Source organism: Littorina saxatilis, linkage group LG12, assembly GCF_037325665.1.
Source record: "Littorina saxatilis isolate snail1 linkage group LG12, US_GU_Lsax_2.0, whole genome shotgun sequence".
Classification (NCBI taxonomy): Eukaryota; Metazoa; Mollusca; class Gastropoda; order Littorinimorpha; family Littorinidae; genus Littorina; species Littorina saxatilis.
Genome location: NC_090256.1, coordinates 12,289,774 through 12,313,671, shown reverse-complemented (window position 1 = coordinate 12,313,671; position 23,898 = coordinate 12,289,774). Strand labels below are relative to the sequence as shown.

Below are 23,898 nucleotides of genomic sequence, written 5' to 3'. Positions count from 1 at the left end.
ATTTGCAATTTCAGCACACATTCTTCTCAAAACTTCATCACGATCTGTGAACCCCCCATTCGCCATGTTTCTTATGAGATCTCTGCGCATGAGCGGCGCAGCCGAATTCTATTCAGCTTCATGATTGGTCAAAAAAATAAGGCCTTATTTTTTTATGCCCTTATTTTTTTATGCCCATATTATTTTATGCCCTTATTTTTTATGCCCTTATTTTTATTAAGGCCTTACAGAAATAAGGCCTTATTTCTCGTAAGGCCTTATTTTCAAATAAGGGCTTATTTTTTTATGCCCATATTGTTTTAAGGGCTTAAAGATTTAAGGCCTTAATAATGGAAAATAAGGCCTTATTTTAGAAATAAGGGCTTATTTTCAAAAATATGGGCATATTTTCAAAAATAAGGCCTTATTTTTTTAAGGGCTTATTTTTTGGATTTTTGACCCTTTGTGCCAAGGATAAATAACGCTTCCACAGCCATGTTCATTTGTCCTTGGTAAGACCGCGCCAGGTAACTGGGGCTTCGACGTTTTTCTCAACGTGGGAGCCTGCACGGGCACTAGAAGAAAAAGAGAAAGCGCGTTTTTACCCCGCGTAATTTTAAAGAAAAGGCACTCGGAAGACAACCAAACAAGTGTCCGCTTTCTTACAATATCCGAGGGTAGTGTTTTGTTGTCAACCATACACTAGAAAGATCGAAAATGTTCCTCTTCCAGCATGCATGTGCCGATATCGGGTGCCTTTGCCTCTGAACTCTGGGTGCAAAAAGTTGTTTGCTGCAACAGTGCTCCCTCTTTATCTGGTGTTCGTTCCGGGTCACTGACCACTAAGCCAGCGATCCAAGTCCGGGGAATCTGAGGCATCATTACGTATTTTATGACCCTGGTGTCCACGTCGTTTCAGTAATACGCTTATGAAGGAATCGGGTTGATATGCCCCCCTCTCTCTCTCTCTCTCTCTCTCTCTCTCTCTCTCTCTCTCTCTCTCTCTCTCTCTCTCTCTCTCTCTCTCTCTCTCTTTCTCTCTCTCTCTCTCTCTCTAGATGTCCGCGTTTATGCTGTATTTTGTTTATTGCACACATTCTACCAGTATTCCGTAGATATCAGTTTCATTGTTCTCTGGTTTTTATTATTAGTATTAATTTGTTTTCTTCTTACCAATTGTTTCCTATTTCCTGCGCCTGTGTCACACGGTACCTGACGAAAAGCATGCGGGGGATCAAAGGCGTAGTGGAAACCGGAGCTCTGAAAGGTGAGCCAGAGACCGTTCCCACCTAAATCAGTATGGCATCTCGAGACTGAAACGCGATCTCTGCCGATAGTGATACCACTGATCCTGTTCGAACAGGGCTATCGACGAATAATGTCTTTATATCGACGATCCAAACACACTTGAGGCCGGACCGTCTGCGAACGATTTAACAAATTGAAACACCCCCCCCCCCCCCCCGACTCTGTCTCAGTGTCTGTCAATCTGTCTCTCTTTCTCTCGGAGCCTTTCTCTCTTCCTGCCCCCCCCCCCCCCCCCTTCCCCCCCCCCCCCCCCACTTAATTTTCTGAACAAATTCATTTTCCTGTTTTCTGTGTGTGCAGTACGTAGGAAGGGCTCCTAATATGGACCACCTTTTGTTTCATGCTGATAACTAGCTTGTTTTCTTGCGAAGAAGTTTCATTTTGTGTTTTGTAGTCCTTCTCTCTTAGGTTAACCGTTAGGCCTAATTAGAGTAAAATAGCTTTAATAGACATTCAGCAAAAATTAAATACAGAAAAAATCACAAAGGGTCCATATTAGGAGCCTGGGCGCCTAATATGGACCAGTGAAGCGGCCTTCACGAATCACTGTAAAAGCCCCCTATATTTCAAAATAACATAATACAACTTAGTGTACAAGTCAGCCTAATTAAAATATGCTCTAGATTTATCTGTTTCGGGTTGATGAGAGCATTATTTGAAGCACACCAGGAAACTAAAAAAGCTTATCAAAAACAGAGTGAAAATAAGTGAAATTATCAACTTCCACGAAAAGAAGACTTTTTGTTGCATTTTTTTTAAATCTCGAGGGCTAGTTATATGTTATTTCCAGCAAGCTTCTTAATGAATTAATGAAAATAGCCTTTAGCTTTTATTTTCTTCGATTTGTTGAAGGTGGTCCATATTAGGGGACTCGCATATACTTTGAGATTTTGCTATTATTTTTTTGTTTGCAGTACAAACTCGGGGTCAACACTGCTAGAATGTAACAAATACGGTTTTAGCTGTCATATATAGCAATTTTTGTGTGATAAAAGCTTTGGCTGTGGACAGAAACGAGTCCGTTTTAGGCGTCAAATTTAGAGTGAACGCTGCCAAAAGTGAAAAAAAGAGAAAAAGCCCAACGGTTTTGAGATTTCTGTTTCTGCAACTGTTTTGACATGTGCAAGTTATCCAGAGAGGGGGAATACAGCGAATACAATTTTTTTGAGCGCTCTAGCGCCGTTAGTTTGTCAGAACAGAAGGTGGTCCATATTAGGAGCCGGTCCATATTAGGAGCCCTTCCCCTATTTGACCTGTCGTCGTTTCTTGATTTCCATTCAAGTACCTTGTTTGCGCGGGAATGATCTGTGACCGAACGTATTCTGCATACACTTCAATTCCCTTCTGCGGTCTGTCGTCTTCGTCGGCTAACGATAGCATTGATATCCTTGTTTTTCTGCTTCTATGCCTCGTCTCGTGTATCTAATTTATAAAGGAAGAACACGTTCTGCAAATCCAATCAGTGTCAAAATACTGTCGTGGACCTCTTTTTGTTGTTGCTGGTCACCGAGTTAATTGATAGGAACATGCCACTGGTCTGCACAAATTTGACCACATACTAGTGTGTACAGTCTCCTATGCCTCAGAAACATGTCCGGGGTAGTGTCGAACAATGTGTCACAGTATGTGTACACGGATCGTCATGACTGTATATTTAAGGTACCATTCTGTTTGAACTGTTCTGCAATTGTCGAGATGTCTCTGTACAATTTTCCACACCTGTAAGAAACGTGTGTTGGTCAGTTTTGAGAACAGTCCAACTCTGTTTCATGCGTTTACACGGCCTGATCGCCATGCTTGGTGTCAATCAAGTCACAACCCGTTCCTCGTGGGGTCTCGAAGAGAGAGCAATAAATAGAGGTGGTCTGTCGGTCGGCGGTGCCGAATATAGCCGAGGGCTTACCGCATACCTGGGCGTTATAGATCGATCGCTCTGTACTGTTATATTCCGTATCTGCCTTGTCCTGTTAGTGGCACTGGTGGTGTCGAGGTTTTAGAGGGGGAGTACTGTACGTGTGTGTATGTGTAGAGGTGTGTGAGGTGGTTGTAACACACGGGGGTTGCGCGCCTCTCTCGGTAGCACTGAGAGAAGGTTCATTCTGGCTGCCTTTGTCGTGTGATACTTACACTGTGACAATCTTCGGCCGCCTCGTGTCACGGTGTGCAACAAATGGAAGTACTGCTGTTGACAGATCTATATGGAACTGAGGATTGACAGAGAATGAAGGTGAGGTTTGTGAGATCTCCAGGAATGCAGAACGGCACTGATAAGTTTGTCGATGATTTTACTTGCACATTTTTTTCGCAACGACATGATTGACTCAGTGCTAATAATGACATTCAGTGTGGCCAATGACGGAAGATGTAAGGGTGTTTATTTATGAACCAGTTACAAAAGAACTAAAACTGTTTACGAACTTGTGACCAGATACTGAAGAAGTATCGGCGTTTATTAAATCGTGAGCAGTTATAGGCAGATGCATCGGTGTTGATGAACTTGTGACCAGTTTGGGAAGTATCGAACTATTTCATTCTCAGTTATGCGCAGTGGGTGTTAAAATGACGTGGTTTGTTTACGTGCTTCTGATAAGGCGGCTTAAAGCTTAGCTCCGAACAAAAGAAATCCCGAACACAGCAGAAATATAATTTGCTGTGTTGGGACAGGCTTTTTTTCAACTGAACGAGCCGGGAAGCTCTTCGACAAATAAGAAGGAAAGGAAATGAAAATTGGGTTAATTGCGACGGTCAGGGAAGTGGAAACTGTTTGACCGGACACTATATACTGGACACACGAACCATAAGGGCGCAGCGGTAAGTGTTCAGACTGAGTGAATGGGAAGACCGCTTGCACATGTCATGCGGCTGGAAGTTGCATTGTGTGGCTTTTGTTGTTCGCTGTCGCACAGTGGCGGTTGTAGTGTTCCCGTTGAGTGGATCATATTAGTCATACTGCGTAATCGGCTTATATTGTAACGCTCGATCTCATTTCCTTCAGGGCTTTGTGTGTTGTTTTTGTCTTGCATCTTGGAGATTACACAGACTAATAGACACTGAAGCACTCACGAGTAGAGGCGTAGGCTCTCTCGCTGGTCTTTGTCTTTGTCTCCCTCAGTCTCTCTCTCTGTCTCTCTGCCTCTGTCTCTCTCAGTCTCTCTCTGTCTCTCTGCCTCTGTCTCTGTCTCTCTCTCTTTCTCTCTCTCTCTCTCTCTCTCTCTCTCTCTCTCTCACACACACACACACACACACACTCTCTTTCTGGCTGTATGTATACCCCCCCCCCCTCTCTCTCTCTCTCTTTCTCTCTCTTACACACACACGCACGCACACAAACACACACACACTAACACACCAACACACCGCCCCCAGTCTCTCTCTCACAGATAGAAAACAGGCAGAAAGACCGATAACCAGCACTCGATCTCTATGATTGAGTTTGATCTTACATGTTCATGTGTGAGAAACAGCGGCTTCTTGAAAATTGCGTGCATGCCGGTTGCGTGCACGTAAAGTTTAACGCAAACATGCATTCTTCGTACGTGTGACTGGTCATGAATGATTGTGTTCGATGACCGCTTGACCACAGAAGGAAGACACACACGTTACAATCATGTTCATGAATAGTAATGGTAATACATACTAAATCGCTTTTCTTTAGCGCGACTCAGTCCTGTGAATCAGTGGCTCCATTAAGGCGCTCTGACAAAAACGCGCTAAACAAACAAACTTACAATCACCAAACATGTAAAAAAACCAAATCACTGGTAATAGACAAAAAAAACCAAAAAAACAAAAACATGCAGACATCTGAATGTGTGTGAAATGTAGTTGATCAGTACTGACATGTTATGATTATTGATGGTAACGCATAGTAATACATTGTATTGTATGTGGCACACGTTTCGTAAAAGGACGTGTATTCCCCCCCCCCCCCCTCTGTTTTTCAACGCAGTAGTGTAATCAACACTTCTGAACTGGTCGATGCCGGCTGAAATACACAGTATCACAGTTGAATTAAACGTTGTTGTATTTTGAGGGGCGTGTAACCTACGTCTTCCACTTTCTTATATTTTTGTAGTTGCTAGCATTCCTAAAGCGTTATTTTTTCTTTGGTATGTGTTTCAATCATTATCGACGATCGCGAATCTGCTTATATCAATAATACATTACAAAAAGCTCTAAATATGTAAAAAAAAAAAAATAGGTTTCCTTGCCAGACAAGGAAACTCAAGGCATCCTGTCAGAAAGAGAATGAGCCGAACTCATTTTGACCTGAGTTCAGGATGACTATTGACAGTGAACAAAAGCTGAATGCAAAATGTCCGCGTTGAACTTGACAGTCCTAAGTGCCGTTGAATTATTGGTGGCTTTAAAGGTCATTCACTTTTCACAAACCTCGTGAACTGACAGCTCGCTGCAGTTGAAATTAACAGAGCGGTCAGCCATTTGCTCACTTTATTATTTTTTTTAAAGTGACAGGACCCATGACCAAAAATGGTTCATCTCTTCTGCATTATTTTTAGATTTTTGTGTAACTTGACATTGTAAACACTGAAACCGAATCGAAAATATTTATGGTAAAAATTATGATCAAAATTAAATTTCCGAAATCGATTTAAAAACAATTTCATCTTATTCCTTGTTGGTTCCTGATTCCAAAAACATATAGATATGATATGTTTGGATTAAAAACACGTTCAGAAAGTTAAAACGAAGAGAGGCACAGAAAAGCGTGCTATGCAGCACAGCGAAACCACTACCGCGCTAAACAGGCTCGTCAGTTTCACTCCGTTTTGCACAAGCGGCGGACTACGGTCATTGTGAAAAAATGCAGTGCGTTCAGTTTCATTCTGTGAGTTCCACAGCTTGATTAAATGTAGTAATTTCGCCTTACGCGACTTGTTTGTTTTGTTTTGCAAAGACGAAAGCCCCCGACCAATACGGTAGTGAACCCTTTCACCTTAAATCTTATATTTTTTCTGCCCCTCTATTATGATCATATACTTTTTCCTCGAGCTTCACTGACAGCCTTTACTTTTGCATAAAGAGGTTTTCTTTCTTCTTCCGTGATGTACTTCCTTCTGATTTGAACCGCCTATAGTTTTTCAACCAGCCGCTGGCTACGGCGCTGTCGTTTGTCGGTCGTACTAATGTTCCTGCAGACTCACTCCCTCTCGGGAATTAATTGTGAACAATAATTACAGTGGCGTCAAAAAGTACGGCCACAGTTGAGTAACCCGTTATACACTGGAGTAGGGTCTAGTCCGGGCAGTGTTGAAACGCGAATGTGTTGTTGCTGATTGTGCGGGGTTAAGGAGGTGCTTTTAGCGGTTCCTCGGTACGGTACGCAAGGTATACATACAGTTCAAAGGAGAGTTATGCGTCTTGATTCGTAAGCTACATAGACTTGTGATCGAGAGAGGGAGAACGTTCACAGGGAGTGTTGGGTCTTACTAAGCGAACGTCTTCTGGAGTGAAGGACGAGACGAACACTGGGTTAATGGAGTTTTGTGTTTTGGTAGGTTTGTCGATTGCATGCTTTGATTTTTGAACTCTCAATGAGGGTTTGATTGTGTTTTCGTTTGTTTGTGTATTTACACTGGGTTTCTGCTGATTTCTAGAACAGTGTATGTGTGTGTAGGTGTGCGTGTCAGCATGTCACTCTGCCTGCCTGGCTGTCTCTGTCTCTCTCTGTTTGTCTCTGCCTCCCTCTCTGTCTCTCTTTCTCTCTGTTTCTCTCTCTCTCTTTCTCTCTCTCTCTCTCTCTCTCTCTCTCTCTCTCTCTCTCTCTCTCTCTCTCTCTCTCTCTCTCTCTCTCTCTCTCTCTCTCTCTCTCTCTCTCTCTTATTTGTCTCTGTGTTTGGGTCTGTGTGTGTCTATGTACGTGCTTTTGAATGTTTCTCAGGCTTTTAATATTCTGTGTAGCTTGATAACTTGATATGTATTATGTTCCTCCAGAAATCTATAGCTGTGTAACTGTTGTAGCTCTTGCATGCTTGATCGACCTTACTCCGAATGTTATTATGGTTGAAAGCAAGTTCAGTATTTTTGTTGTTGTTATAATGGTATGTTCAGCTAGTTTTTCAGCAACATTGTTTAAGCTACCAGCACATGGTCACAGTGAGACAGTCCTTACATTCTTGCTTGATGGACTTATTTATTGAGGCTATGTTTTTATTTATTTATTTTATTCTTGTATTCAAGATATTTGAAGATTCAATGACAATGTGAGTTGTGACGAGTGTTGATGCATACTAAACGTTATCAGTTTTACAACTGGTCTTTACCTGAAAAAGCGATCAAGACTTAACTTCAATGTTTTTCTCCAAATTCACGAATCATGACATCCCAGTGACCGAAGTCTTTTTTTCTCAATGTCTGATCATCAGCTGAATCTTTTTTTTTTTAACCTTTGATTTGTTAAAACAGCTAAGAATCAGCTTTGATGGTATATGTTATTATTCTACATGCCCATTCCTAATTGATTTTGCGTCAGTTTGCTCAGCTGGTGTAATTTATAGTTTTTGAATTTTGTTGCAACACATTTCTAACATACCGTTTTGGTTTTTTTCAGACATGGAGTCTGTGAGCCCGAACCACTGCTGGTCAGACTCTGGTGAAGTTGGAATACCTTACTTGACCATGCCCCTACTCTTCTAACTCCACGACTCGAAAACCTCACATCATCCCCAGCCACCATGGACGAAGAAGAAGAGGATGCGGTGTACAACTCAGAAGAGGGTGATGAGACCGTTACCCTCAGTGAAATCGTGTCGGGAAGAGAGGTAATCCTACGAGAGGAGGAGTTGTGGGCCCTGTGTCGAGAGTGCTGCCTGACTCTGGAGTTTGTGCACAGCACGCAGGAGCTGTTCCAGTCTCTGGTCATTACCCCCGAGACCGTGGCCTTTGACCGCGAAGGCAACGTCTGCTTCCTGGACCTGGATGCTGGTGAGTTTACTGTCTTTAATACAGTGGTACCTGTCATGTGAGGCCTCTCCTATGAGAGAACACCTCCCAATAAAGGACACTTTCTGTTTTACCTGCCTTTGACTTATATCTTGACTGAAGTATACCTGTCAATGCAATCCACCTGCGATGTAGCCCTGTGTGCTTATGGTTGCATGGTTCCCAGCAGAGATGGCATGTTATTGCTGGTACCACTGTCTGAGATTCCAGCATAGACATTAGTGGATAACTACATCAGGTATTGGGGGCCGTTAATCGCAGGTACTACTGTACTGAATACATTGATACTGTTGACCCATATTATTTCCCGGGCCCTTCACAAATGCCTGCCCAGACTAGCAAATTACCAGCACACACAATAGGAATGTTTGTGCTTGACTTCGTTTTAATTTCAGAAGCAGTAGTACAAATGTCTGCACATATTTTAATGACGCAAGCTTTAACATTCATGTAGTCCTGTCATATTTTTTGTAACACTTGTGTCAATGGCACTAATTTGATCATGGTTGACTAAAATAGATCAGTATTTCACTAAAACCATGAATCTGTCACAACTGCAGACACAGGTTATATTTCACGCTACAGTTAAATGACCTAGGTATTGCTGTCTGATTTGGAAACATGAACTGTAAAGCACAATGACGACATGCTTCATCAGGTGTGTGACAGTAGTGGGTGGAGCTATTTTCATTGATTTGTGAGATCCCAGTAATCAGAACCATTCAGCAGCAGATTTGTGTCACTCAGGCAGTCTGTAGCGACTACAATCAGTTTGTCAGGGAAATAATCAGGTGCTACCTGATCCCTCAATCAATCACTTTGATAGCAGATCACTCACTCAGTGCCAATACTTCATGGGGTTTACAAAACTATCAGTTCCAAGTGAATCAAAAAACAAGAAAGGTGGGTTGTTGGAACGTTTGTTAGGCCAAAAAAAAAAATTGTCTGTTTCTGGTAGCATGGCTAAAAAAAATAGGGTCGGTAGGTAGGGATTTTTTTTTCTTCCCCCAAATGTAGACCAATAAAACTAACTTTAAAAATCGCGCAAAGAGACTGGATTCACTATACATAGAGACAAGACACTCAACACATTTACAAATCGTCAGCGGACTTTCGTTTTCACACGTTTTTGTTGTTCATTTTCTCACCCTGTCCTTTACCACCAAAAAAAAAAAAAAAAAAAATTTTGAGTTTGGAAAAAAAAAGTTTAGGGTCGGCGCCGAAATTTAGGGTCGGTCGGGTGACCAGAAACAGACAATTTTTTTTTTTTGGCCTTATTATTGACAAAACAATACATTCAGTGTTGTTGCCAGCCTAAGAAGACAATAGGTCATTTGGACCTCCCTAAGAAAAACCAATAGGTCCAAATGTCCTGGCTTTAAAAAAACCAATAGGTCCTAATTGTACCGCCATACCTTTGATACATGCAATACAAAATAACTTACAGTCCGGAGTTAAATCTATCTTTTTACGCAAAAATGACAATAAAGCCATTGAACAATGATAACACTTTATTATCTGATTCTCACAGAAATAATTAGTGTATGGCGCTCATTTGCTCACTTTTGGCAGTACACATTAAATACATTTCGGCTTCTGCCATAAATGATTTTATGACGAGCTACAACCATCTTTTAGCCTAACATTCGATGGAGGCTAAAGAACACACTTATCCCTAAACGGTTCAGTTGTATGCAGACTCAGTGTCACGTGGGAAGAGTCTAGCTTTAGCCTCTTCGGATCCTGAGTCTACACAGAGAACAACGCTAAACGAATTTTTGCTAATAGTGTTCACTTTAACCATGTCTATCTGCTACCTATCCGTGCCCATTCATATGCCAAATATGTATAATACAAAGATTGCAACATGTGGAAAACATGAATAAATGTGAATTGAACTGTTCTGTGTTCATACCTCTTGTGTCTTCAACTTACCTCCCTTGGCATAGTAGAGCGAATTGCTGATCATCACTTTTGTAATTGCATTGACAAAGTATAATTGGCCCAGCATAACTGTAACGGTTATTTGGATTGGTATCCTAACTGCGATCGCCCAGTTGAAAAAAGGTTATGTGTGAGACCACAACTGGAGGATCAGTGGTAGGATAGTGATTGGGATAGAATGTCATTTGTGATGCCAAGGGTGGTTTTGTGTTGCATGGTTGTTGTCTCGTAATAAATGTAATATATAAACTTAAACAAAAAACTTAATAATATGAACTTATAATTTATATATGAACTTTCCGCTGTTTGCACCGTTTTCGGTAAATAGGTACACCGGCTGGATCGGGTATTTCCGTAAACGCAGCCTCAAGTGTCAATGACGACAAACATGGACTCGGCACCGAGTGCATTTTCACTCGTAGCGAACATGAGCATTTCGATCGGGGTTTGTTTTCCGACTTTGCAACTCCTATTCCATTCATTGCAGACCTTGTCCGCCTTGTACGAATATGTATCGGTCAGTTGACCACCAAAACGTAAAAACTATCGGTCCATCGACCGGACAAGGCTAGGTCCAATGCGTCAAATCAGAAAAGAATGCGTCAGAGACCGAAGACCGAGGCCTGGCAACAACACTGTACATTCACAGATATTTCGACCCAACAGTCTTTTAAGTGAACAGACAAACAAATATTCACAAAAAAACTTATCTTGATAGAATCAGTTTACGTCCATTCGTCAAGAAGCCGAGCGAATGAATAAATGAATGAATGAGCTTCCAAGTGGAAGCAGTAGAGTTGCCTTAGTTTGCCTTCAGGTAAAATTAAAGATACAATTTTTTTAAACTTAGGCCACACACACAAAAATTTTTGGTTCAGGGTAACCCGACCGACCCTATATTTTCCCGCCAACCCATAAATGTGTTTTTTATTTCTCAAAAAACAAAAACAAAAAATAACTGTTGACACATTTTGCGAACCATACCGAGACTAAGGGAAGTAACCTCCTTTGAACTCGACATCACATGTGACATTTGCAATACAATTTAAGAGCATGAGACAAAATGGTGTTTGTAATATTTTCATATTATTATGAGGTCAGCAAAAGTTTATTTTTATTTTTTTTAAAGCCTATACCTACCGACCCTACTTTTTGTGGTCACGTTACCCTAAACCTACATATTTTTGTTGCTGTTGCCTTAATTCTTATGTAAACCTTGAATCATGTGAATGACCACAAATCCAATCCAAGCAGATTCACATGGAATGGACACCCTTCCTCTTGAATGTAGTTACTTTGTAGCCTGGTTGCCTGGTCTTGTGGAAACTAGGACTTTTATTTTATTTGTATTGGAATCAACTTTTAGTATTTCATGTTCCAATTCCAAATTCTGATTGGGTAATTGCGATAAGAACTACATTTTGTTTATGAGGCACTGATATTGTAAATGTAGGAAATTGGTTCTGTGAATTTTAAAATCATGGGGGGATTATCATTTTCAAATCAGCGTGCGGTTTAGTGAGCTTATTATAGACACGCTTGAATATAATCTTAAAATGTATGTCTGCATGTGTCTGCCTTATAGTAACTGTGACACTAATAGCTAAGTGCAACACTATAAAAATATGTATATAATTTCATTAGTACAAGTAGATATTGCTACAGATTTCTCTTTTATGTGTTGATTTTACGCTTGATCGGTCAGACTTGGTGGATATAATGATCGATTCTCAAAGCTTTATTGTCTTGATTTGTTCTTATGGGCCAGACGTAGCATTCCTTTCTAAAAAGACTGTAGTGTACACATTAATCCTCGTGGTGATTCTGTCCCCATTAATATACAACAGCATTCTTCTTTGGCCAATACTGCATGTTTCCTGCAACCACTACCTACAGTGCAACCTCCCCTGTTAAGACCTCGAATAATCTGACAAATTCAGGTCTTAAAAAGGAGGGAGTCTTACAATGGGGGTAAATTTACACAGGTTATGAATAGAAAGTCTAAGAAAACAAGGTCTTAAAAGGGAGGAAGTCTTAAATTGGGGGTCTTAAAAGGGGGGTTCCCCTGTACTGCAATGCACTGACCTGCATTGGCGAGTTGACCAGTAAGCTGGCCAAGTCTGCTGGACCTGGGTCGGTGAATAGCAGATTGGTTCCACAGTCTGGTCACTCTCTATACATGTCTGTCCCTTAATCTCTTTTTTCCTTCGGCTCAGAGCTCTCAAACCCACACCCTCACTTGTGGAACTGGCCTAATAATTGTTACTCGTAGGGTAAGGTGAAATTGTGCTAGTACATGCTATAGTAGCAAGCAAAACATAGGGGGTTGAAAAGGGACAGAATTAGGTATTAATTGTGCAGGAAGGCGCTTATAGGTAGTTGTAGAGACAAAAGCTGGAAATACCCTGGTGGTCAACATTCTCTGCCTCACAACTTGGTGACATGTCCAGTTCTCTTTGATTTTTGTGCCGGTCAAGTGATTTGAACTGATTCCATATTTGCTTTGGGATTGGAGTTTGGGTGATTCAGATTCCAACAGGTGATATTTTTTATTTGGGAGTAAATTGCTAGTCTTCTCAGATTGTTGTACAGGTGACATTGTTCGTTTTTATTTTTGATTTTGGAGTAAATTGCTAGTTTTCTCAGATTGTTGTACAGGTGATATTGTTCGGTTTGTTTTTGTTTTGGAGTAAATTGCTAGTTTTCTCAGATTGCTGTACAGGTGATATTGTTCGTTTTTATTTTTGATTTTGGAGTAAATTGCTAGTTTTCTCAGATTGTTGTACAAGTGATATTGTTCGGTTTGTTTTTATGTTGGAGTAAATTGCTAGTTTTCTCAGATTGCTGTACAGGTGATATTGTTCGGTTTGTTTTTATTTTGGAGTAAATTGCTAGTTTTCTCAGATTGTTGTACAGGTGACATTGTTCGTTTTTATTTTTTATTTTGGAGTAAATTGCTAGTTTTCTCAGATTGTTGTACAGGTGATATTGTTCGGTTTGTTTTTATTTTGGAGTAAATTGCTAGTTTTCTCAGATTGTTGTACAGGTTTGTTTGTTTTGTTTTTATTTTGGAGTAAATTGCTAGTTTTCTCAGATTGCTGTACAGGTGATATTGTTCGGTTTGTTTTTATTTTGGAGTAAATTGCTAGTTTTCTCAGATTGCTGTACAGGTGATATTGTTCGTTTTATTTTTATTTTGGAGTAAATTGCTAGTTTTCTCAGATTGCTGTACAGGTGATATTGTTCGGTTTGTTTTTATTTTGGAGTAAATTGCTAGTTTTCTCAGATTGTTGTACAGGTGATATTGTTCGGTTTGTTTTTATGTTGGAGTAAATTGCTAGTTTTCTCAGATTGCTGTACAGGTGATATTGTTCGGTTTGTTTTTATTTTGGAGTAAATTGCTAGTTTTCTCAGATTGTTGTACAGGTGATATTGTTCGGTTTGTTTTTATGTTGGAGTAAATTGCTAGTTTTCTCAGATTCCTGTACAGGTGATATTGTTCGGTTTGTTTTTATTTGGGAGTAATTTACTAGTTTTCTCAGATTGCTGTACAGGTGATATTGTTCGTTTTGTTTTTATTTTGGAGTAAATTGCTAGTTTTCTGAGATTGTTGTACAGGTGATAATGTTCGGTTTGTTTTTATTTTGGAGTAAATTGCTAGTTTTCTCAGATTGCTGTACAGGTGATATTGTTCGTTTTGTTTTTATTTTGGAGTAAATTGCTAGTTTTCTCAGATTGCTGTACAGGTGATATTGTTCGGTTTGTTTTTATTTTGGAGTAAATTGCTAGTTTTCTCAGATTGCTGTACAGGTGATATTGTTCGGTTTGTTTTTATTTGGGAGCAAATTGCTAGTTTTCTCAGATTGCTGTACAGGTGATATTGTTCGGTTTGTTTTTATTTTGGAGCAAATTGCTAGTTTTCTCAGATTGCTGTACAGGTGATATTGTTCATTTTTATTTTTGATTTTGGAGTAAATTGCTAGTTTTCTCAGATTGTTGTACAGGTGATATTGTTCGGTTTGTTTTTATTTTGGAGTAAATTGCTAGTTTTCTCAGATTGCTGTACAGGTGATATTGTTCGTTTTGTTTTTATTTTGGAGTAAATTGCTAGTTTTCTCAGATTGTTGTACAAGTGATATTGTTCGGTTTGTTTTTATGTTGGAGTAAATTGCTAGTTTTCTCAGATTGTTGTACAGGTGATATTGTTCGGTTTGTTTCTTTTTGGAGTAAATTGCTAGTTTTCTCAGATTGTTGAACAGGTGATATTGTTCGGTTTGTTTTTATTTTGGAGTAAATTGCTAGTTTTCTCAGATAGCTGTACAGGTGATGTTGTTCGGTTTGTTTTTATTTTGGAGTAAATTGCTAGTTTTCTCAGATTGCTGTACAGGTGATATTGTTCGGTTTGTTTTTATTTTGGAGTAAATTGCTAGTTTTCTCAGATTGTTGAACAGGTGATATTGTTCAGTTTGTTTTTATGTTAGAGTAAATTGCTAGTTTTCTCAGATTGCTGTGCAGGTGATATTGTTCAGTTTGTTTTTATTTTGGAGTAAATTGCTGGTTTTCTCAGATTGTTGTACAGGTGATATTGTTCGGTTTGTTTTTATTTTGGAGTATATTGCTAGTTTTCTGAGATTGTTGTACAAGTGATATTGTTCGGTTTGTTTTTATGTTGGAGTAAATTGCTAGTTTTCTCAGATTCCTGTACAGGTGATATTGTTCGGTTTGTTTTTATTTGGGAGTAATTTACTAGTTTTCTCAGATTGCTGTACAGGTGATATTGTTCGTTTTGTTTTTATTTTGGAGTAAATTGCTAGTTTTCTCAGATTGCTGTACAGGTGATATTGTTCGGTTTGTTTTTATTTTGGAGTAATTGCTAGTTTTCTCAGATTAATTGTTGTACAGGTGATATTGTTCGGTTTGTTTCTTTTTGGAGTAAATTGCTAGTTTTCTCAGATTGTTGAACAGGTGATATTGTTCGGTTTGTTTTTATTTTGGAGTAAATTGCTAGTTTTCTCAGATTGCTGTACAGGTGATATTGTTCGGTTTGTTTTTATTTTGGAGTAAATTGCTAGTTTTCTCAGATTGCTGTACAGGTGATATTGTTCGGTTTGTTTTTATTTTGGAGTAAATTGCTAGTTTTCTCAGATTGTTGTACAGGTGATATTGTTCGGTTTGTTTTTATTTTGGAGTAAATTGCTAGTTTTCTCAGATTGTTGTACAGGTGATATTGTTCGGTTTGTTTTTATTTTCGAGTAAATTGCTAGTTTTCTCAGATTGTTGTGCTGGTCAAGTGATTTCAACTGATTCAAATATGTTCTTGCGATGTTGAAGAGCTTTTAGCAGGTGATATTTTTTTTGGTTTGTTGTATATTTGGCACCTATTAAATTGATGTTTGCCCATTTCTTTTTAATTGCATGACTAATTATTTTTTTGTATTATGTATTGTCCCTGGCATACCAGAGAGCACTGCAGCTCTAGATCAGTTTTGTCAATGCATGGCGGTCATTAGTGATAAAAGATGCATTTTAAGAATAAAACAAATACAAGCATTTTACTATTGTAATATTTTGTAGGAATTCTGTATTAAAATGTCAGTGATGATATAAAGAAAGATTATTAAGTGTGAATATTTGTGTTTTTCTTAAAAAAAAGTGATTGATGGATCGGCTATATATCGAGTGCTTGTGATCATTGGTGAATTTTTTAATATCTGTTTTTTGTTGTTGTCTCTTTCAGACCCAGAGCCACTGTACATTCCACCTGAGCTGGTTGAAGATGGGTGTTCTTATGAGGTAAATTTATATAAGTAATTACTTGCATGTTTTGATGTACATGTATATCTTCTTCTTGTCGTTCGCTGTCAGATCGTCAGTCCGGACTGCAGGGCGAAACGTGCTGTCCTCTCATGTACATGTATATAATGTTTGAAGAAAAGCACACAAAAATGCACATGCTTATACACAACTTAATATATGCACCGAGTGAGTATTTAATTGTGATCTGTGGCAAATTATTGAGATGTAGTAAATACATGTATTAATAAAATAATATCTTGCAAGCTTTAGATGACCTGTGCGAAATAAACCTATAGGTCTTCTTTATGAAACCCGCTTTGAATTCTTATATGTATTATATAGGTGACCTACAGGTCTACTCATGTGTGCGGCGAATTTTAAATGCAAACAAGATGTAGGGAATCTACGGGAAATAGCTAGGGACACACAAAAATGATATATGTTCCCTTTAGGACTCCTATATGTTGCATTATAACCGCAACACGGTGGCCTAGTGGTAAGGCGTCATCCCAGTGAGCGGGAGGTCGTGGGTTCGAACCCCGTCCGGGTCATACCTAAGACTTTAAAATTGGCAATGTTATAGTGGCTGCTCCGCCTGGCGTCTGGCATTATGGGGTTAGTGCTAGGACTGGTTGTTCCGGTGTCAGAATAATGTGACTGCATGGGTGCCCAGACATGAAGCCTGTGCTGCGACTTCTGTCTTGTGTGTGGCGCACGTTAAATGTCAAAGCAGCACCGCCCTGATATCACCCTTCGTGGTGGACTGGGCGTTAAGCAAACAAACAAACAAAAAATGTTGCATTATGACATATATTTTGAAACTATATAGGTCAATTTCCTATGGGTCACCTATGTAGCATTTATTGTAATCCGCCCTGTATGAATGCAGAAACAAGACCTATAGGAGTCCTATATATATATCTGAAACATAATTATAGGAATCATGTATGCAACTAGTAGGTTAATCATTGATTTTGTGTAGGGTTCCTGGAAGTCTCATGTATGACCATCTATGTTAATTTCATGCAGGTGTAACAAGTGTATATAGATACATGTATAACCTGTAGTACTTGTAATATAATAGGCATGTGGTTGTATCATCAGCATATAATATAAAGATATAACAAGGAGTTTTTATGGCTTCATGTTTTTAACTAAGAAACACACTTTTGTATGACAAGTTCATATTCAGATCAAGGATGTACTCTCGTTGTGATCCTTCTGAAGATCCTTCCAATGTTAGTTTCATTTTGGAGTACTTAAATGATTCAGTTTGAAATATTAAATGTTAAAGTGATTCTGTTTACCAAAGTTAGGAGGTGAAAAAACTATTGGATTTAGGGTGGGTGCACAGAGTTTCATTTACTAGTGCGCCTTGCGCATAACATCTCAAAATGTCCCATTGGAATTCCCTTCAGTGCGTCAAAGGGCGCACCGAGATTACGTACCACTGCGCCACCCCATGCACACTTTTCACGAAAATATATTGTTCGGAATGACCTAAGCAAAAATGCGTGCCAAGCCGAGCAACTTGCGAGTTCGTGAAATAATTAATGCCCTGTGATCGGCTTTTAAAATGTAATTCATTATTATTCAACCAATCCTGCGAACTATCTGTGCTTGCACGTTTACGGCCTCTGTGGAAACTGTCAACAGAAGCGATATCGATCGAAACACAGACACACACACACGTACCTGATACACTGGCAAATTCTCATATCATCATATGGCACCAAACAGCACTATTTTGCATCTTTCGACAAAACCATTTTTGGACCGCCTAGCCTAGCTTTGCCTGTTCTGCCTCTGACCATGTAATGTCTCATTAGAATTTGGTTGAGGGGGACAAATGTCCCATCGTCTTTTTCTTTCAGGCTAAACCCTGGGTGCATGTGTTTGTGTGTACTTGCGCTTGCAAGTGTGAAGTTTTGAAAGAATGGATTGGAAGCCAGTTATCCACTCTCTTACGCATAATAAGTTATATGTTCCTGTTCAGTTTTCACACAAAAATGTGGCTTCCAGTTCCATGCATCTCTGCTTTCTTGGATTTGTTTTCTCATATTTTTAAAAATGTTAAACTTCTCAACGTCACAGCATCAGGGTCCTCAAGTGAGTACAGCTAAACTGCTAGATTACTTGTTGTTGCTTATTATCTATTTAACTGCCTGTGATTACATACCGTATTACTTTTTATATTTAGTCAAGTTTTGACTAAATGTTTTAACATAGAGGGGGGAATCGAGACGAGGGTCGTGGTGTATGTGTGTACATGTACAGTGTATGTGTGTGTGTGTGTGTGTGTGTGTGTGTGTGTGTGTGTGTGTGTGTGTGTGTGTGTAGAGCGATTCAGAGTAAACTACTGGACCGATCTTTATGAAATTTTTCATGAGAGTTCCTGGGTATGATATCCCCAGACGTTTTTTTCATTTTTTTCGATAAATGTCTTTTATGACGTCATATCCAGCATTTTGTAAAAGTTGAGGCGGCACTGTCACACCTTCATTTTTCAATCAAATTGATCAAAATTTTGGCCAAGCAATCTTCGACGAAGGCCGGACTTTGGGATTGCATTTCAGCTTGGAGGCTTAAAAATTAATTAATGACTTTGGTCATTAAAAATCTGAAAATTGTAATTAAAATTATTTTTTTATAAAACGATCCAAAATTACTATTCTTCATCATTTTTTGATTCCAAAAACATGTAAATATGTTATATTCGGATTAAAAACAAGCTCTGAAAATAAAAAATATAAAAATTATGATTAAAATTAAATTTCCGAAATCGATTTAAAAACAATTTCATCTTATTCCTTGTCCGTTCCTGATTCCAAAAACATATAGATATGATATGTTTGGATTAAAAACACATTCAGAGAATTAAAAAGAATAGAGATATATGTGGTGCCTTGTTGTTGCTCTATTGTTCGTTGGTGGAATCTTCTCAGTCAAACCAATACAAATTGAGTCGAGCAAGTCGTTTCTTGTTCTTTACCTTCTCAACGTTCCCGCTCGACTGCTGAGATCTCTTACGAGTCTCGCGGTCTCACGTGATATATTGCACACGTCTTATTAGTGCGCCACAACGCAACAACTCGCAAAACAATCCAACAAGATGCGCAACAATGCAATAGACAGTCATTGTCTCACATATAGAAAAGTGTGCTATTCTCCTCAGCGCAACCGCTACCGCGCTTTTCTGCATTGTTAATTTCACTACCTTTTCCACGAGCGGTGGACAGACGATGCTACGAGTGTACGGTCTTGCGGAAAAAATGCAATGCGTTCAGTTTCATTCTGTGAGTTTGACTGAGCTTGACTAAATGTTGTATTTTCGCCTTACGCGACTTGTTATTGCATGTGTTGACTTTTGAAAATTAAAATCCATCTCAGCATGAAATCTATTTTTTTATCTAACTTTGAGGTTTTGGTGCTTGAGTGTCCATCAGAACTTTCTTGGCATATTTTGTCTTTAAAGTGTGTCTTTAAATCCACTTGAAACTTTCTTATTTAGTAGAATTATAGTCATTGAATTGTTACACAATGCATTTTGTTGTCAATAAGGGTTATGGAGCTGTGTTGCTAATCAGTTTATATGGGGATACATTGATATAGGGATTTAAAAAAAAACCTCTGTTTAACTTAATTGTGTCTCAATGATGCCGTACATTAGATTTCAAAGTGTGATTTGACTTCTAAGCTCTTTTGAGTTTACAAAAGAAGGATATATATCTAAACTGACCTGGATAATGGAATAGATTGAAGTATTGTGATTGGTGGTATGTTTCTAGTGTCAAGCTTTCTTTTCAAATTTCTGGACTATTTATAATACATTTTACAGTACATAACACATTGAACAGTCCTAGCAGCCCATTTAGGTACAGTTAGCGAACAAATGTATTCAGAGTTTTGTGGGTGACTTATTGCTTTTAGAAATGTCAGTCTTTGAGTTACACCTCAAGATAAACCGTTAAATGCTGCATTAAAGCTTGTGCTTTAGTTAACATTGTCAGTTTTTTTGTGGTGAGTTTCCAGTTGAATCAGTATGATACAGCCCAACAAATAGAAATTAATATTATATTCACCTGGGCTATTTTCTAACAGTGAGTTGTGTTTATTCTTCAAACAAAACTGTAGTTTAATTGGACACAGACTTGCTTTCATGAAGTGCTAGGTATGTCAAAGTGATAATTAGCGTCAGAAAACCTTTAGTTTGTAGTTGCAGATCAATACTTTGCGTGGCATTTTCAATTCTGAAGCTTAGGAACATAGTTTTTGCTCTAATGACCTCACTGGAGACGCCTTTGACAATATGTTGTTACTTAATTGTCAGAGGCCTCACACATAAACACACTACTGTATTACAATTTGATCTGGTATGTTGTATGTGTAACTGTAAGTATGAAAATTGTTATATGATGTGACAAACTGTTTTTAAGTAATTTTGTGTGCATGGGTTAGCTGGCCTGAAACCAGCAGCAGAATTAAGTGAGGACATGTTTTATTAACAATATTACATTGAAAAATCCATTTTTTTACTAGCTTGCATTAGATTATTTCAACAATAAAAAAAAAAATGTGTTTGTGATGTGATTCTGTGATTCACTCCTAGTATAGATGAACTCGCATCCTGTCTGAGATGATCAAATACTTAGCGGCTAAGATGAATAAATGCTCTAGATGTACAGGCAACAGTATTTTGTAAGACACTAGCTGAGAGCTTGATAAATTGGAAACAGCCTGTTAAATGGCGCTTGGGATAATAAAAATAAGTGGTGAAATATAGTGTGTTTCTTTTACTACAGTCCCACTTGCACGTTCTCTTTGAGAGAGGGAATCTAAAGTAAAGATTAAAGCGTTGTAACGATAGAGTCCAACACTAAGACACTGAGAGCCAATGCCGAACCAGTCTTCTCGTCTCTTTATTAAAAGCAATAAAAAGCATTATTTAATATTTCTTTTCTTTCCCAACAGTCCCACCTGTATTCGCTGGGGATGACCTTGCTATTTGCGGTAGAGTACTCTGGCGGCCCAGAAGGTCAAGACGCTAAATCCGCCCTTTCCCAGGACCTGACCGACCTTCTCACCCATCTGACCCAGGACAACCCTGGGAACCGACCTGACCTTGAACTTGTCCTTGAGTACTGCGACCGCGCTCTTCAGGACGCTTCTTCTCAGGAAGTGTGTCAGCGCTTTGCCTGTGTCCCTGCTGAAGAGGAGCATGAAAATCCTGAAGGTTGGATTGAGAAATTGTTGGAGTTCCGAGTGTTTGTTGCGGAGCATTAGTTATTACAAAGAGATCTATGTCAAATTGTATTGTTACACTTTACAAGCCCTGGCTTTTTGAGCCTCATCCTCTGGATTCAAGACACCCCCCCCATCACCACACCATCCACACCACCCTACCTGCCGACCACCCTACCCCCCTTTTATGACTGTTTTTGTTTTTGTTTTTTGTAAAGCTTTATTACATTACCTTCTGCAAATGCAGCTCCATTTGATACCTCCTCCCTTTAATGACCTGCTTTTCTCAGAATGTTGGAGGTCTTACAAGGAACTTTAGTCTTTGTTTGCATAGATGTGCAGAAGATGAAACCAGTTTTTGTTGTACGCTACATGCAAGGAACAAAAGACTGATTCCTCAAAGTTAAATTCATTGTTGAAGTAAAACTAGAAAAAGAAAGCGATTAAATTCAAAACATTCATTACACCTATGTTCCACGTGTGTCCCCTCTAGGTGCCGAAAAGGGGACCAGTTTACGGTCCATGACAGAGGAACTGACTGCCTATCTCCAGAACCAGACGGGCTTGGTCACGCCTGCCCAGAGGGCCTCCAACAGTAACTCTGACACAGACTCCAGCAAACAGCTGTCTAACAGCAGGCAACAGGCATCTTCTGCAGAAACACAGGTTGGTAAAAAGTTCGGTGGAGGGGGTGGTGTAGGTCTGAGGAAGATGGTGGTATTCAGTTGTGAGTAAATCGCGAATGTGTTTGTGTGGCTGTGTGAGTGTGTGTGTGTTTGTGTGTGTGTGTGTGTGTGTGTGTGTGTGTTTGTGTGTTTGTGTGTGTGTGTGTGTGTGTGTGCGTGTGTGTGTGTGTGTGTGTGTGTGTGTGTGTGTGTGTGTGTGTGTGTGACTTAGTTTGTCTATGTGACTTAGTTTGTCTGTGTGTGACTACAGGTGTTTTCTTTTGGGAGAGGGGGTGGGCGGGATGGGGGAGGGAGAACTTTATTTTTATTTGTATTGCTTTCCTTCTTTTGTTATTGTCTGCGTTCCCTAGCTAGCAGCTTACACCGTCTTTTTCACCTTTCTCACAGTGTGTGTACCAAAATAACATGGAGTATTGCAACGTGTGAATGTTTGCAGGCTGTCGAGAGTACGAGCGGAGACGATCAACCAGGGCAGAAAAAAGAGAGCGAGAATTCCAATCCCAAAAGTCCTGGTATAGAGATTAGTCACAGCTCCACTGGGGAAGACAACAGCTTATTGTCTCCAAGGAAAAGCAGACGTCGTCAGGTCAGTGCAGCAGTTTAAGTAGACCCCTTCTGCGTCAGTGCAGTGACTATGACAACAAATTGCTTCGGTACTATGCAGTAGCTAAATAGTCGGTTATAGTGTAGAATTCTTTCTGGAACTTTGAAGCACATTTCCAACAAATATCAAATATCTTTATTACTTAATTAATGTTGGGGTGAATGTTCAACTTGGATACCACAGTGCATGATCTTGGCAAGTTTGTGTTTTAACAGGGAATGCTTCTGTCTGACATCCTTGATGCACTGGATCGTTACCTTCAAGAAGCAGAGTTGTGGGCCTTGTGTCGAGAATGCATCATCAGCCTGCAGCGTAAAAAGAAACACCTCCGTAAGTAATTAACTGCATGCTGCTGGTAGCAGTGAAAGTCTTGTATTCCAAATAATTAGGGGAGGATGATATTTGAAGTATATCTAAAGAGATCTTTTCTTGCAGTGTATAATGATCTTGTTAATCATGTACTGCAGATCTGTGCATCGGCTAAGAGCGTTCATCCTCTCTGACATTTGTGAAACATTTATGTTGCGGGATAGTTAAATCTTATCATGAAGCCAGGAGTACTGTGACTAGAATTGTAATTAATGTTATGGAGACTGGTTGTCTTTTTCTCGTGATGTATGTTAATTTATACAAATGACAGCGGCATACATCTCCCCGGACACTGTGATGATTCGTGAGATCGGCAGTGTGTCGTTCAAAGCCATCCCAGAAGACAAGCCCTTGGAGGTGATGTTCATGGCTCCTGAGCTTCAGCAGAAGGGAATCCTGAATGAACAGGTAACTTCAACTCCACGTACATATAGTCAGCGCAGGCCCAGGAAAACCTGATTTACATGTGTACATGCATCAGCTATGTAAGGCCAAAAGAAAAAAATAGGTGTGGTTACGGTAACATAGCCAAAAAAAATAGGGTAGGTAGGTAGGCAATCACTTTTTGAGTCACTTGAGAAAAAGTGACTCTATGTAATCGGTCAGTGTTAGTCTGTCCGGCCGGCCGTCCGGCCGGCCGGCCGTAGACACCACCTTAACGTTGGACTTTTCTCGGAAACTATCAAAGCGATCCGGCTCATATTTTGTTTAGTCGTGACCTCCAATGACCTCTACACTTTAACGATGGTTTCGTTGACCTTTGACCTTTTTCAAGGTCACAGGTCAGCGTCAAAGGAAAAATTAGACATTTTATATCTTTGACAAAGTTCATCGGATGTGATTGAAACTTTGTAGGATTATTCTTTACATCAAAGTATTTACATCTGTAGCCTTTTACGAACGTTATCAGAAAAACAAGGGAGATAACTAGCCTTTTCTGTTCGGCAACACACAACTTAACGTTGGGCTTTTCTCGGAAACTATAAAAGTGACCGGGCTCAAATTTTA

At 39.4% G+C, this 23,898-nt stretch overlaps 1 protein-coding gene across 2 annotated transcripts in view; it reads left to right on the top strand.

Moving 5' to 3' along the window:
• The first annotated feature begins 3,382 nt into the window (after positions 1-3,382).
• The window catches only part of LOC138981266 (uncharacterized), a 53,185-nt gene continuing 32,669 nt past the window's right edge, over positions 3,383-23,898 (top strand). For both annotated transcript variants that reach the window (XM_070354108.1, XM_070354107.1), the window contains exons 1-8: positions 3,383-3,514; positions 7,859-8,232; positions 15,932-15,987; positions 20,962-21,223; positions 21,725-21,897; positions 22,354-22,503; positions 22,737-22,851; positions 23,162-23,298. In XM_070354108.1, coding sequence (XP_070210209.1) covers positions 7,983-8,232; positions 15,932-15,987; positions 20,962-21,223; positions 21,725-21,897; positions 22,354-22,503; positions 22,737-22,851; positions 23,162-23,298 — 1,143 coding nt within the window. In that variant the 5' untranslated portion in view covers positions 3,383-3,514; positions 7,859-7,982. The remainder of the gene's footprint in view (positions 3,515-7,858; positions 8,233-15,931; positions 15,988-20,961; positions 21,224-21,724; positions 21,898-22,353; positions 22,504-22,736; positions 22,852-23,161; positions 23,299-23,898) is intronic.